The 19,133-nt window shown below is 40.4% G+C and overlaps 1 protein-coding gene across 1 annotated transcript in view; it reads left to right on the top strand.

The window, feature by feature from the left end:
• Window positions 1-19,133, top strand: part of TNIK (TRAF2 and NCK interacting kinase) — a 167,062-nt gene that overhangs the window by 110,175 nt on the left and 37,754 nt on the right. The window contains exons 18-21 of the mRNA XM_008058297.1: window positions 8,813-8,976; window positions 11,569-11,666; window positions 12,623-12,646; window positions 18,252-18,436. Coding sequence (XP_008056488.1) covers window positions 8,813-8,976; window positions 11,569-11,666; window positions 12,623-12,646; window positions 18,252-18,436 — 471 coding nt within the window. The remainder of the gene's footprint in view (window positions 1-8,812; window positions 8,977-11,568; window positions 11,667-12,622; window positions 12,647-18,251; window positions 18,437-19,133) is intronic.

The raw sequence follows: 19,133 nt of genomic DNA, 5'->3' as shown, positions 1-19,133 counted from the left end.
AATATGAGCTTTTTTTTCTCTTGTAACCGCTTAAGTGTTTGAGCACTTTGTCCAAAGAATGCCAACTTTGTGAGGGATGGCTTACATCTGTCTTTCAGAGGGAGGGAGGATGTGAGCTAAGAGGGTAAGAATTACTTACCTACAGTGGAAGTCAGAGATGGGTGGGGATGACGTGGAGAATTCCCTCTGTTCTGACAGTCCTGCAGAACACCCTGGTTTCCTGCTGTCGCATGTCTCCGTGTGACTGACACTGGAGATGTGAATCAGATTTTGCAGCTCTCGATTGGATTGCATTTTCAAAAGCTTCGAGATTTGGTTTATTTGCCGTGGCAGGGATAACTTTAGTTCACCTTTGCCATGTAATAAACATCTAAAACGTAGTGACCTGAAGCAGTATCAGTTTAATATTTCTCATGATTCTGTGGGTTGGCTAAGAAGTTCTTCTGCTGTTTTCCCCTTTCTCACTCGTGAGCTGTGCTGGGCTGGTGGGTCAGCTGTACCCCCTGCCCTGCTTGCTTTTTTTTATCCTGGGCTTCTTTACGCTTTGGTCTTCTCAGAACAGCATTTTGAGAAGGAAAGCCCCGGTACATGAGACCTTGCTTGCATCGTTTGTGTTGATGCTCCATTGGCTACCACAAACCCCTTGGCCAAGCCCCAAGCCAACATGGAGAAAACCACACAGGGCAGGGGCACTGGGAGGGGCGTGATTTGTCGGGGCCATTGCTGTGACACAGAATCTCCCCACCTTTCTGAGGATTGTGATGGAGTCCTTATAGATCTTTTTGTACCATCCATCAGACAACCACCCACCCATAAAGCCACGTTTAAAGGGCTGCTTTTTGGTAGCTCGCCCTTTCCACTGCTTCTAAGCCACACTTCCTGTACTTAGTCAAAATCCTGTTTCTCTTCCCAGCCTTTTCTTTGAAGTGATTTCTAGAAAATTAACAAGGCTAGAATGGACTCCAGTAAAAATTATACAACTAAAAGGGAGAGATTCAGGATGTTTTCTTCTTATCATTTTAACTCATTTGCTAAATTCAACAAATATATACTGAGGACCTACTACTTGCAGGGCTCATGCAGCCCTGGGACCCAGCGATTTCAATCAATCCTGTCTGACTCCAGGGCCCAGGGGTCCTGCTACACCTGCCACTCTTTGGGGCTACATGTACTAATAAGGGCAAAGTTGGCATTTTTTGCTTCACTTTATTTTGCCTTGGGGTAAATATGCGAATTAACTTATTGAAGAAGGCAGAGCCTCTCTCTTCTTGGGTGGCAAACTTAGGACCACAAGTTTGAGATAAGTGTCTCGACAACATGGAAAAAACCTAAGTCCCCCAGTCACCAATTGGAGAAGAACCATCAAAGAGAGCATTGTTGCCTGTGTATGTTATGATGTGAGTGAGAAATAAACCACTGTTGTGCTAAACCAACTTTGAAAAAAGAATTTTAAAAAGGCAGAGCCTAATGGTTAAGAAGCTCAGGTTTTGCTTCCTGCATTTAGAACCAATGAACCCCAGGTACTGGGGCAAAATGTTTCATAGTAACTGCAGAATGTGTGGTATCCTTTGATAATTGGGAAGCAATATGTTAGAATAAATAAACTACTTAGTACTCCTGAGTGGAAGACTCTTGGGTTAAAATAGGAAGTATGCAAGTATGTACCTGCAACTTGACAAAAGAGAAGCATTACTGTTTTGAATACTCTTCCTTCACCCCAGAATAACTTCCTGTTAACTCACTCTTCTGCTGTCTACACACACCATAATAAATCAAAAAGAGCCCTTTAGAGAACATGAGTTTAAATATATATATATATATATATATATATAATTTTTTTTTTTTTTTGAGTTGGAGTTTCACTCTGTCGCCCAGACTGGAGTTCATGGCCGCTCCCAGCCACCGTAGCCTCGACCTGCTGGGCTCCGGCGATCCTTCCGCCTCAGCCTTCCAAGTAGCTGAAATTACAGGCATGTGCTACCACACCCGGCTGATTTTTTGATGTATTGTAGAGATGAGGTTTTGCCAAGTTGCCCAGGCGGGTCTTGAACCTGCAGGCTCAGGCAGTTCACTCACCTCGGCCTCCCAAAGTGTGGGATTACAGGCTGAGACACCAAGCCCGGCCTAAATATATATGTTATTGAGCAGGAACAGCTGTGCAGGCATCGGTTGGTCAAAATAGTGTTATAGGGTGATACCTGCAGTTACCTGCCTTCAGCTTGGCTCAGGGCAACTTATTATTTATCTCTCTACTTAATGAACAACTCTAGAGCACTTATATATGGCATACTGTTCTAAGTGCATTACTAATATTAACTAATTTAAACCATATAGCAACTGTGTGAGGTAGAGACTGTAATCACCCCCCATTTTACAGATAGAGAAATTGAGATGAACTTAAGTAAATTGCTCAAGGTGGCAAAATTATTAAGTAGTCGAGCCAAGATTTGAACTCTAGTAGTCTTGCACCAAAGTCTATGTTCTTAAGCACTGTTCCGTGCTAATCTCTTTAGCATTGGTGCAACTGGCTTTACTGCCTTATTTTCCCAGGGGAAAGGAAGCCTTGACTCATTGAGTAATGCACCATCTTGCCTCTCCCTTTCTCATTATGTGGTTTTTAAGTCTGTCAACAGCTCCTAATAATATTGTGATTATTCATCCTTATATTGGAGTATTCATTACCTTTTTTTTTTTAGATTGGAAAATATAGTTTATTTAGAAAGCAACTTAGAGAGAGAGAGAGAGAGGGGAGAGAGAGATTCACCTTCCCAAGGTAGGGGAAGGGGCCAAGGCTAGGAAATATGGCAGCCATAGCTCGAAGAGTCACATGGACACACCAGAGGTTAACAAAACAATGACCTTCATTACCTTTTAAAAGTTGTTGTCGATGAGGCCTATTACACCCCAAAACTAGTGTCATCACATGCTTTTCCTAGTTCTCTTTCTAGATGGCTCAGGGCTGGGTGATAACAGTCACCATGACCCCACGCACTATTCCAAATACTGTCCCTCTTTCTCATGCACACAAACCTGGGCATTGCTTTGTGGGCCATTCTCACCCGCTGCACAAACACCCAAATGTCTCATGCTGTCAAGGTGATCAGTTGAATTGAAATCAAGATTTGATTTGATCGTTTTAAAGTGCTGTTTAAAAAAATCCCAGGCACTTTCATATTTAACTTTGATACATGTGTTCTTTTAAAGCAAATTACATTTTGATCAAACAAGTACATTCAGAATATGAAAAGATTCAAATTTAGCCAGAAACACCCGGGCAGAACCAAATGACTAAATGCTTAATTTCAAAACATAATTATTTGTCCCTTCTCAAACCCATCTTCTTCTGGCTCATATCTTCTCATAGCTGTGACATCAAAGAACAAAGTAAAGTGAAATTTGGCAGTCAGCCAGTTAATTAAAGCCTTTGCCCAAGTATTTGGGCCACAAAATTACTTTGTAATCCTCATTTTCTGTTTTGGCTTTTTATGATTCAAAGGAATAGAATAATTGCCACACTTCACTTTACTGTGTGTTTTGTAGACCAAACAGCATTGTTTGCAGGGCGGCAAATGTCTGAACTAAAAGTTAGCATTTAAAGAAATCTGTGTGGATGTTTTCAAGTTTTTTCACATTTGTATCTGAGTAGGCACACTTAAGATGTGAGCAAGGGATAACTATTATTTCACAGAATTCTTCTGAAATTGATCCTCTTAAGAAGATTTATCTCAGACCCCTTGGCCCCAAGGCCAGATCATTTAATACATAATAAGGGAGAGGAAAATGTGAACAGCATGACATTTTCTCAAACTATTCGTGTTTTACCAAAAAAAAGTAGAAAAGGCATTGTAAAGTTTCCTCTATTTCCATGTGGGGTTACACAGAGACTAAACACTCCTTTCAGTCTCAGCATCAAAAATAGTAACCTATTAGGTTCAGCAACCATGCTGTTTAACTCCAGTGGGGAGAACTTGTGCTAATGAGGCCCAGGTCAGGGACTTAATGCCGTAGAATCCAATTAGCTTCACCAGAAAGAAGCTCTGAGCCCTTGCTGAGACTATGCTCATACCAGCTAGCCCAACTAAATCTGGGCTCCTTTTTATGCAGGATAGACGTGACTCAGGCCTCATCCTCTGCCATGGCAGCAGCCTCCTAACTGGTCTGTCTGCCTCTCCCCTGGCCAGCCACTCACAAACCTACCTTGAGAGGTATACATCCTCTGCCAGCCTTTCAAGGCTGTTGCCAGACGACCACCCCACCCCTTTTCTTCTGAACACCCCACTCTCCCTGTGTTTCCTAACACAGTCTTGGTCTTCAGTTCAGCCGATGACCCCTCTGCATCCATGTGCACCAGGAAGACCCCCACTCTGTTATTATTGCTCAGGTTGTTCCCCAGCCTTCCTACCCATTCCTCCAAGGCCCAGTCCAGTTGTGTCTCCTTCGGAACACCACCCCACCTCCTCCAGTCTGCATTCCTTGTTGCCCAGACGCCAGTAATACTGAGTCTCTTTCATACACAGCGTAGAGAGTTTTGCCATGTTGTCCCCATGGTCTTCCCTGCACGCATCCATCTCCATGATTATGTAGCTTGACTGTTCACCCTGTGGCCTGTGCTTCCTCCCTCATTCTGGTCCACTTGGTACCTCAACTGGAGTTGAGCCTCACAAGTTGGTACTTAATTAAAAGGGTTGGCTAAATAACCAAAGGAAAGACTCAGAGCATCTATCACCAGCCACCCTTCTCTCAGTAGATTTTGTTGTTGTAATACAAAGAACACTATGTGACTATTCCTTTCAATGAAGACAACATATGCTCATCACTCTTAGTCTGCAAGAGTGGTTGACAGTACAGTACATTTTTAGGACAAAGACTTTTGGAATTTATTAATGATATGTAATAATTCCTGACCACTACTTTTTAGTAAAAGAGGGCAGTGAGCTCACTATTTGGGAATTAAAGGAGATGGGAGTGTTTCTGTATTAAAATGTTAAACATGTCAAATGTAGGATATTTCAGAAGTACTATACATTTATCATTTTAAACAGTTTCTAAAGAGGTATTTCAAGTATGGATCCAAATCTGTTTCAATCAACTTGATGCAAACAGTTTTCACAAAAACAGTTTTACTACACAAAGGAATGTCATTAAACTAATCAAGAATTTTTAAAGGTTTTCTTAAGTTTTCTGATAATCAGTGCAATTGATTTTATTGTTAGGTTAACTCAGCAACTCCTTTACCACAAAAATTGCAGAGATAAATGTTGTAAGTCCTACATTTATATGATCAAAATTAATAAATTATGAGAAAATATTTATTTTTACATATGCTTATCCCTGAAGTTTCCCAGGGTCGCTATCTATTTCTACTCAATCAGATGTTTTTGGCAGATATGTACAAAGGCAAGATTCTTGCATTTTCAAAAAAATTATTTAATGGTTTAGTGGCTGCTTATAAGGATGCCATTTCGTAGCCGGGTTATTGGTAGACTTTCAACTAACTGTCTCAAGGAAAGAGGTTGTATTATTTTCAAATTTATATGTGAAGCATCACCCAGCACAGGACAGAGTACCTGGTACACACTCTATACTCTTGAACTGGGCAGAGCAAAACTAAAAGAGCAAAACTAAAACACAAAATTACATTTTAATATGACATCTCACTGCCTTAAAATCGTACTACTGTGGTGACTCTATTAACAAGTTCTGTTGGGAAGCTGAAGATGCTAGAAACACAGAACGAGCTGTGGGATCAGCTTCCCCCCTCAGAAAAACTGGATGGCAATCGATTTGAGCCATGAGTTTCAGGTCTCACTAAATTATGCATACCCAGCATTGTGTAAATGTAACCAAAATATGAAAGGCCTCTGAGTTATATCTTTATGGAAGCCTAAAGAGTGCTGCTTTTTTTTTTTTTAACAAAATCATAAAAACCTCAGCAACTGCATTCCTCTATCAGTGCTTAGATGTCTCCTCTTATGGCACAGCTTTGCTGGTGACCAGTAGTGGCCGAGGCAGTGCTGCCTCCTGCTTTCCTCCTGGCCTGTGCTCACTGCAAGCAGTGTGCTAATGTGGGCTGTGTACCTGACTCAGCTCGCAGGGGGCACGGCTGCAACTTGTTTATTATTGTTTCTCAGATGCCTGACCCATGTCTGGTGTAGGACAACTGAGTGAGTGAATGAATACTACTATTTTGAGGTCAATAAAGATTGAAAACAAATAATACAGTTAAGATCTGTTTTTAAATGAGAGCTACTAGCCTGCCAACAAACAATTTGTTCTTGAATTAGCATTTTATAATAATTATCAAGAAACACACAACACATGGGTACCTGGTCCCAAACCAGGGGAAGTAAGGACCAGTTGGAGCCCCAGACTTCACCTGCATGCATCCTACTTGTGTAGTTAAGCCTGACTTGTACCCCACATCTCTATAATAAAATAAAATTAAAAAAATAAATTAAAAAGCCCTCTTTTTGGTAAAAGACTAAAACCTAAAGACTTCAAGAAAATAATGAAAAATGCAAAGATTCCACTAGCCATATGATCATAGGACTTGATTAAGAATTCACAGAGGTGGAATTACAAATGGCAAACAAATATAAATGAAAATTATTCTGCCTCAGTAGTAATTTTTTTTAACTGTGCTTAAATGGTAAGGTACAAGTTAGCATAAAACCTAGTAGGAATTCAGTGAGATGGATTATCACATTTACTTCTGTGGAAATTGGTAATACTTTGATACACTCACACACACACACACACACACACACACACACACACACACACACACACAGATACCCCAACTCATGCCTTTTCATCCAAGAATTCCAATTCCAGAAAATAGAGTTGTAATTGGGTATTTGTATGCAGGCAGGTATTTTCTTAGTGCTATGTGTCACAACAATGTCCTGGAAGCACCTTAATATCTAGTGGTAGAGAAATGGTCAAGCAAATTCATCTAGAAAATGTAAAATGATGCAGCAGATACTGTTTTCACAAGCATAAGAAAATGCTCACAACACACTGTTAAGGGAGGAAAACAAGATGCAAAACTGAATATACAAGTATGCTTCCATATATACAAAAGAAAAAAAGTAGAAGACAATACACCAAATAGTATAATGGTGTTGATTATCTTCTGCTGCAGAGATTGTGTATGTTGCCTCCTTATTTTTACCTTTTAATACTTTTCAAGTTTGTTTTTTTTTTTTTTTTACAAAGAGAACAGTGAAAAATATTTAGCCAGATGAGGTGACTCACGCCTATAATCCCAGCACTTTGGGAGGCTGAGGCAAGAGGACTGCTCAAGCCCACAGGTCTAAGACCAATCTGAGTAGTTCCAGCAACTTGGAAGACTGAAGTAGAAGGATTGCCTGAGCCCAGCGAGTTGAGGCTGCAGTGGCTGTGAGCGTGCCACTGCACTCTGGCCTGGGTAAAATAGATTCCGACTCAAAAAAAAAAAAAAAAAAAATATATATATATACATACATACATACACACACACACACATACATACACATATGTGTATTCTATTTGTTTTTTTACTCTATTTTCTTTTAAAGATGCAGGGTACAAGTCAGGATTAGGTACATAAGTAGTCTATGAGCAGGATTCTTCTTTGGAAATTCACCCTCTCACAGCTGGTACTTTTAGTGGGATGGCCTAAGAACTGGATCAAGAATTCATCCTGCGACAGCTCATAAGCACTCTCTTTACCCCGTACCCTAGGGGTGGGGACTGGACTGCACCTGTGTCTACCAATGACAAGGTTTCTTTCCCTCTAGCTTTACTGAGGTATAATTGGCAAATAAAAATTACATATATTTACAGTATACAAAGTGATGTGTTGATATATGTATGCATTGGGAAGTGATTACCACAATCAAGTCAATTAACCTATCCATCACCTCACATAGTTATCATTTATTTGTTACAAGAACATTTAAGATCTACTCTCTTAGCAGTTTTCAAGTGTACATTATTATTCACTGTAGTCACCATGGTGTACAATAGATCTCCACAATTTATTAGTCCTGTCTAACTGAAACTGTACCCTTTGACCTACACCCTCCTATTTGCTTCTCTGCTCACACCCCCTGGCAACCACCATTCCACTCTCTGCTCTATGAGTTAGATGTTTTTAGATTCCACATACAAGTGAGATCATGTATTATTTGTTAGTTTTCTTTCTGTGATACATTTCATGTATCATGCTTTCTTTATTCATTCATCCATCAGTGGACACTTAGGTTGATTTCACGTCTTGGCTATTGTGCATAATGCTGCAATGAACATGGGAGTGTACTTCAGCATACTGATTTCGTTTCCTTTGGATATATACCCAGATGTGGGATTGCTGGATCCCATGATAATTCTACTTTTAGCTCTTTGAGAAACCTCCATTCTGTTTTCCATAGTAGTTGTACTAATTTACATTCTTGTCAACAGTATGTAAGGGTTCTATTTTTTTGCATCCTCGCCAACATTTATCTCTTATCTTTTTGATAATAGCCATTTTAACAGGTGTCAGGTGATAATATACCAAATAGTAGTTCGTGGTTTTAATTTGCATTTCCTTGATAATTAGTGAGGTTGAGCATTTTTTCCTTGTATCTATTGGCTGTTTGTATGTCTTCTTTTGAGAGATGTCTATTCAGGCAAAAGGTTTCCATTTTTTAATCAGGTGGTTTGCTTTCTTGCTATTGGCTTGCCTGAGTTCCTTATATATCTGGGATATTGGCCTCTTATCCAATATGTGGCTTGCAAAATTGGCAAGGCTTGAGCACGTCACCAGTGCACTCTGCTGTCCACACAGCAACCCCGATCTCCGGAGAGCAGAGCCGATCCTGGAGAATCCTCTGCAGAGGGCCAGCAGTGGCAGCTCCTCCAGCTCCAGCACCCCCAGCTCCCAGCCCAGCTCCCAGGGAGGTTCCCAGCCCGGATCGCAAGCGGGATCCAGTGAGCGCACCAGAGTTCGAGGTAAAACTTGTTCTTACCTTTCCCTGGCAACACTGCTTGGAAGGAAAGCTGTGGACAGGGAAAAGGTAACTTCCAGACCCTGGTCCTGGCATGGTCACCTGTGTGATCCTGAAGACCCCCTTACTGCTCTCTGCCTCAGTCTCCTCAAGAGAGTAGGCCACCATCCCTAATTGTGTGTGTGACATCAGAATCTGAGCAAAATCCTCTCCAATCTCAAATACCCCGGTGTTTTCCAGGGAGATCACCATATAGCGGTCTTATTTGAAAATATAGTCACTTATCAGTCACCTGGATTTCCATTTCCATTTGATTACCTGTTTTTAGAGTTTTGTGTACCCATAAATGTCCTGTTTCCAGTGTGCCAGCTGTCCCTTTTAGTATTCTGAACATAGTTTACAATACTAGGTATTTCTCAAAATGAAATTGAGCAAAGACTAATGCAAAATAAATGCACTTGAGAGAAGAAATAAAATCTTTTACTTAAAAAATATTTTCAACTCTTCTGGTTATTCCTGTTAGACAGGTAAAAATTAGCCTCTCTAAGCACTTAATTCAAATCATTCATCATTGTGTAGTTTTCATTAATGAGGAGGCCCATGAAAACATTATTACTGTTCAGCTAGCATTGTTTCTAGCTAGTTAAAATTCACTCTTTCTGAATCAGTTTCTTCAGAAGATAATTTTGCTTCCAAATAATAAAGCCCAGTGCTTCTTTAAGTGCAATTTGATAAATATACTTATAAATTACCCTGTCTGAAGATGGCCAGTTCTTTATTCTTTCTTAGCCTCTTTACTACACGCAACCATCATTTACCTCCTAACATCTTTTTAAGTTTTGTAATAAGTAAAAATCACTGCATGTCCATTTTGAAAAGCTTAATATCTAGCATGTGACTGATGTTCATATCTCTGAACTGGAATGCGGACTGGCCCGTGGCTGCTCCATATGCATTCTTCGGACATCAGTGGTACCTCAGAGCTGTCTGCCATTTGCCTTTGCTGCCTTGATCCAAATGTAAATTTCCTAAGTTTAGAAAAACCTCCAGGAGCAGTGGCTCACTTCCATAGTCCCAACTACTCAGGAGACTGAGGCAGGAGGATATTGCTTGTGCCAGGAATTCAAGGCTGCAGTGAGCTCTGATGGCACTGCTGCACCCTAGCCTGGGCAACACAGGGAGACCTTATCTAAAAAAAAAATAGAAAAAAGGAGTGGAGGCCCGGTTCAGTGGCTCAGCCTGTCATCCAAGCACTTTGGGAGGCCGAGGTGAGTGTGTATTGATTGCCTGAGCCCACGGGTTCAAGACCAGCCCAGGCAACTTAATGAGACCTCATCTCTACAGTACATCAAAAATTGGCCAGGTGCACTAGTGCACACCTGTAGTTCCATCTACTTGGAAGGCTGAAGCGGAAGGATCGTTGGAGCCCAGTGGGTCGACACTGGGGTGGCTGTGAGCGTGCCACTGCACTCCAGCCTGGGCAACGGAGTAAGACTCCGACTCAAAAAAAAAAAACAGGAAGGTAAGGTAGGAAGCTGTAGGGAAGGAGGGAGGTAGGAAAGTAGGAAGCTGTAGGGAAGGAGGGAGGGGGAAGGGAAGAAAGGAAACGACCACTACCTTCCTTTTTTCTTACAAGCAATTTTATATCCTTAGAGTAAATATTAAAGAAAACCAAACTTATGCATATCATTTTAATTCTCTGATCTAGTTCAGGCTTGGTTCTTCAGTTCTTTCCTAGTTCTCCTAGGTTAAAAGTACTCTTGTATCCCTAGTGTGTCCCTGCCAGGAAAGATCACTCAAAAAAAAATCTCTCCTGCCCTCAGTTGACTCTTTCCTACCCACAAGCTCAAGGTGTGGCAAGAAGCTCTTCCCTCGGTAACTGTCAGGGAGCCCCCACCCTTGCTCTGTGCCTCCATTCTAGGGTCCTTTCCCTTTGTCACCAACAACGTCCTTCCTGCCCTCACCTTATTCTTCATTTTTAAAGGGTCTGGACCACACCGCTCCCTCAAATAAAACAGATTCCTTTTTCCCCCACAAAATTCCATCAAAATAACCTATCCTGGTGGGTAAATGGTAAAAGATGAAAACCAAGCATAGAACCTGAACTTAGAAGACGATTTAGCAGCGTGTGTAAAAATAGGACTTTCAGAAATCAAAGAGAATCCCAGCTCTGTCCATAACTTCAGTGTGACTTCAAGCCAGTTGTGTCATCCGAGACTATGTTCACTGCTAAACGGGAAAACAGTGCCACACCCTTGGGTTGGAGGATTAAGTAAGGTACCTGGCATAGAAGGTTTTCAGCACTACGCCTGACACATAATAAGACGCTCAGTGAGTGATGCTTGGAAGACTTGCTGCAATTTTCCTTATTATTACTAGTGACTTCCAAGTTGCAAACCTCAATGTGTTTGCATGATGTTGTTTGCCTGAACATTCATTATATTTTTCATGGATGTGCTTGAGGATTTGCCTACATGAATGACATGTCCCCTGAGTAACCCTGAAGAGGCTGACTCATTGCAGATGACTCGTGCAGAGCTTGAGCCAGCACTTTCCAATGGTCATCTCTTTCTCAGTCCTGTGTTTTTTCCTCCAGCCAACAGCAAATCAGAAGGATCACCTGTGCTCCCGCATGAACCCACCAAGGTGAAACCAGAAGAAGCCAGGGACATCACCCGGCCTAGTCGACCAGCTGTGAGTGCTTCTGTCACTGAGAGTTCTGAACTCTTAGTTTATTCAAGAAACCACAGGATAATATAGTCAGGGAAACAATCATGATTATAAACAAAAGTTAAGATTAATGAGAAGGAACGGGGCAACCCCTTCAGGTTCCCTCCCATGGTGGGAGCTTTTCTGTCCTCTCAATAAATCCTGCTCTCTCACTTAAAAAAAAAAAAAAAAAAGAAGAAGAAGAAGGAACAGATGCTAGAAGCATCCAGAAGAAAATCATACCTGATTAGGAGAGAAGTGAACAGATCTTGGGTTGCTTTCTCTGCCTTTGGACATCTGGCTGCTCACTAGCACTCATTTAGAGATAAATTGGGAGAAATAATCATATCACTTCATCATTTCTACTCAGCAACTTTGGCAAAAAGATGTGGATACTAGCAGTTAAGGGGACTTCTGTGGATTTCTCTAATCTGTTCTGTTCTTTCCCCATATTCTTTTCATGTGAATTAATATCACAGTGTTTTTGCTACATTGGATGCCACTGGGACTGCGTTTTTTGAACTAAAGCTTGATAAGTGTAGTCTGACGAGGCCGGATAACCAGAAATCCAACCTCACTGTTGTAACACGAGAGGCCTCCAAGTAGCCTTAAAGTAGTAAGAGCAAGGAGGATGAAGTGTGAAAGTTGAAAATGAATTTGAGATGAGTTTCTATCCACTAATTCTATTCAAATTTCCTGAGGCTCTTTTCTGTGAAATGAGCATGAAGCTTTTTTGGTTTACACTTACGTTTACATCTTAAAGGAAGAAAGTAGACTAAGAGTAATAAAGAAGGGCTGTGCATCACTGTGGGCTGAAGCTTGCTTTGCTCTTTTGTGTTAGTATTTTGCTAGAAACTCCAGTTTTGTGTCTAATCTGCTGCCTTTCTTCTGGCTTTCCCTGCGTCTATGGATTCTTCTGGATTGGGTTCCTCTCATCTCAGAGCTATAAGAAAGCTATAGATGAGGTTCGTATATATATCTTCTGTTGGTCATGCTTTCACAAAATGTAAATATTGAATTTATTTTCCTGAGGTTGACATTCAGAAAAGCAGCCCATGGGATCACAGGTTTGAAGTCCACTTATTGGCAGTGATCCACTGGGAGCAGAGCCTCGTCAATGGAAGCCAGGCTTGAGACCCTCAGACCCACCCATATAAAGCTTCACTGATGTTCCACCTTTTCAATGTTCCAGTCTGATTAATGGCAAGTGTTAGCTTTAATAATGGCAGCTTCTCCTTCCAGTAGCCAACCTGTACTCATCAGCCTTGCTAGGGAACAGTTCCCAGCAGTTTTACTAAAAAAGAAAAGGAACCTCATTCCGGGGCACTCCATGTTTATAAGTGTGTGATTTATGAACAGGAGTTACTGGGTATTACTAGGTTAATTTTGTGGGATATTAACAACAGCATCAGCAGCAACATCAACTTCATTAATGAATCCTGGCAAGTTAAGTAGCTTTATTTTCCTTGTCTGTGGAGACATTTTTCCATTAGAAAAATATATGGCTTTGTCCATCACAGGTAGCTTGCTAAGATGGATGACTGCCTCCCTGCTGTTTGTCAGACCTGCATGAATACAGCACAGTAGAAACTTTTAAAGAGTCTGGCCTTGCAAAGAGTCCTAAATGCATGGAATCCAAAAACCACCATGATGGCTTTAAGGTTGTAGCTCTGCTCAGCACCACTTTCATGAAATTATATGGAAAAAGCATTGGCTTTGGGTCAACAAGCTGCATTCAAAACTTGGCTCCCCCCATAAATAACTGACTGGGACTAGTCTTATAAGCTCCCTGGGCCAGTTTCCTCATCTGTCAAGTGGATATAAAATTATCTGCCCTGCCTCACCTACAAGATTGTTTAGGATCATTTGAGGTCATGTGCACGAAAACATTTTTACGAGGTGTGAAGTGCTACAGAAAACCAAGAGTTTGATCGTTAAGGTTTGGACCAAAATACAGAGCTATTTGGCAGGTGTGAGACAATGTTTTCGTACAGCTGATCTTCATCAAAGAGGCTCACTTTCTCAGAATTATGGCCACCTCACCATTCAGAGTGACGGAGAAACGTATGATCATAGTTACAGGGTTATTGCTTATAAAAGAATGAGACACATGTCTGCAGATGTGGACGGCTTTTACAGAAGGGGAAGAGGGGATGTTTTCCATTTCTCTATGCCATGGCCTTGCTTGTGCCCTTCCTTCATGGTAGTGAGAAGGACATGGATTACCACAGCTTTTTTCAGTTTTCTCCCAGAACAGGAAGTTCTGGTGCTGTGGTTGCCAATAACATGACTATGTGTGTGCATAATGCAAGAGGAATTTCATGAGCCTGGAAATTGACACGGAGAGGGCAGTCATGAAGGGCAGGGCTCTTGCAGGTTTCATCTGGTTAACTGAAGATATTTTAGGCTTTTAAAAATTGCTTTATTTATTTTGGTGTGCTTCACCACATGGGACAGAGATGAGAGGGGGCAATATAGGTATAAGTAATTTGGCAGTCTGGAGACAGTGCTGGTTGCCACAATTTCAGGGTGGAGGGCAGTGTTTCAGGCATCTTGTGGATGCAGAGGGGTGCTGCTAAACATCCTACAATGCATGAGAGATCTCCCCACAATGAAGAATTATCTGGCCCAAGATGGCAATAATGCTACAGTTTGAAAAATCTTGAATGAACCTTGTTTTTTTCCTTCTCCACGTGTAGATTTTGATAGGACTTCCCTCTCAGAGACTGTTTTGCTATTCAGATAACCAAGATTGAAAAGTCTTGAAACTCTTTTTGAAAATCTTTTGCTTGTTATTGCTGATTAAGTGGTTTAGCTTTTTATAAATATCAATCTGGGGAAGTGCCCATGAATTTGACATTACTTTCTAGTGAAATATGAGACTTTGCACCATAGCCTGTAATTATTTAATATAGTCTTTGAAAATAATAATAATAATAATTTTTTTTTTTTGAGTTGGAGTCTCACTCTGTCGCCCAGACTGGAGTGCAATGGCCGCTCCCGGCCATCACAGCCTCGACCTGCTGGGCTCTGGCAATCCTTCCACCTCAGCCTTCCAAGCAGCCGGAATTACAGGCATGCGCTACCATGCCCAGCTGATTTTTGATTTATTGTAGAGATGAGTCTCGCTGCCCAGTGGGTCTCGAACCACGGGCTCAGGCAATCCACTCACCTCAGCCTCCCAAAGGCACGGGATTACAGGCTGAGCCACCAAGCCCAGCTAATAATTATTATTTTTACTTGGCACAATTAAATATGTAACATGAAGATGACATACATAAACAAACACTGGCTTAACAACTATGTTTTCACAAGTATGTAGGAATCTGAAGAATCCCAGAGCGCATCCACAGACTGGACAAAAGCTGAGCAGTAGCTAGTGGTTCAACCCCTTCTTCCTTCAGTGAGGATATGGAAGCTGACTTGCCCAGTGCATATCTTTGGATTTTCTTAAAAGAAAATAAATCATTTTAATACACAAAGAAAAGACTAACTTCAATTTTTTTAAAAACAAAGTAATAGTTCAAAAGTTGAACTAAACTTGAATAAATTATATTGTTTATAAAAAAAAAAAAAGACCTAAAACCCTCCTCTTTAGGCAAGTTGTGCAAAATTGTCAGATTACATAAGCTTTTTTGAATGAAAAATTATATCAACCTGATGCTGAAACTTGTTACATCGAAGAAACCTTTGAGTCAGAGCCTCTTAACTATCTTCACATTTACTCTGTGACCAAAAAAACTTACCATTTTGCCATATTTTATTTTTAGCTATACCTTCTTAAAAATGTTCATGCTAAACAGCACTTTTATTTCCTTTTAAAAATACTTTTTTAGCTCCAGGCTTGAGACAGTCAAGCAATAAATTACCATAAAGGCTCATTATACGGAGAACATTGAGATTGTCAGAGAGTAAAATATATGAAAATGGAACTGAACCCAGTGGTGTCGATTTTAGATCATGTCTGTTTCTTATAACTTTGCTATTAAAAAATTTTTCCATAGTGGATGGATGAGAAACAAAACTTCAGCTAAACACACAGGTTATTGGTAATGGAAGACTGCTTTCCTTTGGGGTATTACTTGTGAGTTCTTCATTATTGTTACTGTGGGATTTTCACATGTGTCTCACCCTCCAAGCTATGACCAATTAAACTTAAAGGGATATTTCAATTATTTCTAATGTTTCAGGAAAGATAGCTTTCTAACAACATAGGGGCAAAAAAATTCTAATTAAAAACAAAATTGTAAAACAGGTCAGAACTTTAAGATGTTTCTAAATACAGCATTTAGAAGGATTTTAGGTCATTTTTAACAAGTGAAACTTGCTTTAAATCAATAACCTGTGGATTAGCTAAGCATTTCTAAATAATTTGATTTTTTAGGAATTGCTTTTGTCTTATTTTGCAATGTCAGATATAAGGAAAATCAAGCCCTGGGGAAAGTGTATAATTAATTTAAACAAATTATAGCTAAAAGTGTTATATTCTTCTCACAGAATTATTGGCAATAGAAATAAACTCTTCTAAACCATATTCTCTCTTTAAATTATATAAAATGTAATTCTTAATGACAATAACATTTTAAATGCTAGTTCTATTCTTTGGTGAGACTTAATATGGTCCTAGCACATAGATGTCAAAACACAAAACAAGTTTATCTAATTTGCTGTAATTTTACTGATTTGAAAGATTATAATATGCTTTTCATAGCCTCAACAAATATCTAGACTACATTTTTCCAATGTGCTCAAGTTTAACATACTCTTTTCCTTATTCTCCATCTGATAGAGATAAGCATTGATGATGTCAAGAGGAAATAAGTAAAAAGCTAAAAATTCAGATATTAGCTTTTCATATTTTGGCTCATTGCTAGAGAAACCAGAACTATATTTGCATCAAGTTCTATTTGTGTTGTAGTTTCCTCTTCTCTTTATAGTATGCATTTAAGCTCAGTTGACCTTTTTAAATACAACTCTATTTTCACTTTCATGGATGTGGTAAATACCTCCACTGATATTGAGGCGTGTGTGAGTGTGCACGTGTGCAAAAGCCCTAGCAAGTGTGTTTCTTCATATAGTGCACAGTTTGAGTTTTCAGAAGCTTCTCTTTGCTATGGGCTTCAATTCAGGTAAATTCACAACAGATTTAAAAATCATTATTGCTATTCCTTTGATTTGTATGAAATTTAACACCTTGAGCTTCCTAAATTTCTAGGCCAAATGAGACCACCTGAAGTGTTTCCTTCCTACTCTCAGCCAAAATAGTAATGCCTGACATGCTGATGGCTTGTTGCCTCTGCAAAATAACATCGTAACTTTTTCATTTAACCACATGCATTTTTTACTGTTTTCCTTCTAATCCATTAGGATAGACTAGCAAACATCATTTTGATACGTGGATTGCTCCAATCCTAGCAGGTAAATCGGATACATGCATTTCTGGATTGAAATAAAGAGAGAATATGGCCATAAGCAAACGGTGGGATTTAGTATTTTTCAATGAGTTTCTTTCTCCCTAATCCCTGTCTCTCACTGAATGCTCTGGTTCCCACATGGGTCACTAATATAGGGAGAAATGGTAAGACTGATGTCAAATTGCTTTTTCCTCATTTGCATGCTGTGTGCCATGGGCAGTTTAACCCATGCCGACTGGAGCGGCCATGCTTTTGCAGAACTGCTTCCCTCTGCCTTGCTCTGAAAGCATGTCAAACAAAAGGTCGTCGATCCTGAACACACTGCCTGCACTATGCCTGGTAGTTAGACACCACATCATCACATCATACTCATGGAACCTGAAAAATTACCTCTTCCTTTTGGTGTTTGCACATTCATTTCAGTGTTCTTCGCCAGGGTTTCTGCTAGATGACTGGAACTTAAAAGAAAATGAAACACCTGTCATTCTGGAAGAGAGCTTTTTTCATTTCAATTTTTGAGTTTGTTCCTTTTGATTAGATCAGCTCTGTGGCTATAAATTTCAGTGCACTAGGCTTGGGGATGGGCCATGACTTGATGCAATACCCCTGCTCTCCAGGGAATGATGACACATCAAATGAGTCACTGTAGTAGCTGGAACCTTGGGAATTGCTCTGTTCTATGACTGATGCTAGATTTTGGTACAGTAGTAGCAATCATAAGAGGGGAAGAGCCACCACTGTGGCTTGGGCAGGAGACTCAGAATTCTGGGGGATGATTCTAATCCAGTGTATTTTCCTACTAACTCTGAGGGTGACCAACTTCACCTTTCCAAAATAAAATAGAACCCAGTGTCTGTATATATGTGTATAAACACAATGCACATGCATGTGTGTACACATACACATTCAGAACTGAACAGTCTCAGTCTGGCTGTTGGTTTTGAACAAAGTTTAAATTGATTTCATCTTTCTTTTCTAGCTTCTACACGCTACAAACATTGTTTTCTTAGTTCCATGCAGTAACTATGTTTGTCACAATTCTGTCTCTATAGCTTTTATTTCTTTCTTGTTGCTTAAGCTGGAACACTGACTTACTGAGAGCTGTAGCTTTGGTCTTATCTACAGCTCATGTGCATAACAAACTTTTCTTTTGTAGGATCTGACGGCATTAGCAAAAGAATTAAGAGAACTCCGGATCGAAGAAACAAACCGTCCACTGAAGAAGGTGACCGATTACTCCTCCTCCAGTGAGGAATCAGAGAGTAGTGAAGAAGAAGAGGAAGATGGAGAGAGTGAGACCCATGATGGAACAGTGGCTGTCAGCGACATACCTAGACTGATGTGAGTAAGAGGACTACTTTTTCAGTGTAGGCCAGGAGGAGACTGGGTCTCCAAAATAAAAGGACAAGAAATATAAGTGAAATATAAGATCATATATGGGTCTCTGGCAGGGTGAATTGACTTTGGGGCTTGGCTTTTTATTGGAACTTTGTCCTATAATTGTCTCTCTCTAGACACAGTCACTTGGAATATGCAGTGTTTTTAGGACTGCATATATTTTACCCATTGCTGTCAGATTACCTGTCCTTTTGGTGACTCTTTCTTGGTTCCTTCGTCTCCAGGGCAAATAATATTGACAGCCAGACTGTTGGCACATGCCCTTCCCCCAGAACTGAAAGAGTGAAATCATTGGCAATGACATGTAGGGATTAAAATGAACAACATGAGACATGTATTCTATCACCACCACTGCCTCCAGTAAATAAGGAGGAATGCATATGACAGCCTGGTTTAGCGTTCCTGCGAAAGAATTGGAATTCAGATAATCATGCAGAGAAACTTCCAAAATATACCCCGCTCTGATGTCCTGCATTATTCTCTTCAATGTTTCTTTTCTTTTTTTTTTTTTTTTTTTTGAGTTGGAGTCTCACTCTGTCGCCCAGACTGGAGTGCAGTGGCCGCTCCTGGCCACCGCAGCCTTGACCTGCCGGGCTCCAGCGATCCTTCCGCCTCAGCCTTCCGAGTAGCCGGAATACAG

Source organism: Carlito syrichta, unplaced genomic scaffold, assembly GCF_000164805.1.
Source record: "Carlito syrichta isolate Samal-C Ts95f unplaced genomic scaffold, Tarsius_syrichta-2.0.1 Scaffold303284, whole genome shotgun sequence".
Taxonomy (NCBI): Eukaryota; Metazoa; Chordata; class Mammalia; order Primates; family Tarsiidae; genus Carlito; species Carlito syrichta.
This window is presented reverse-complemented; position numbering and strand designations above follow the sequence as displayed.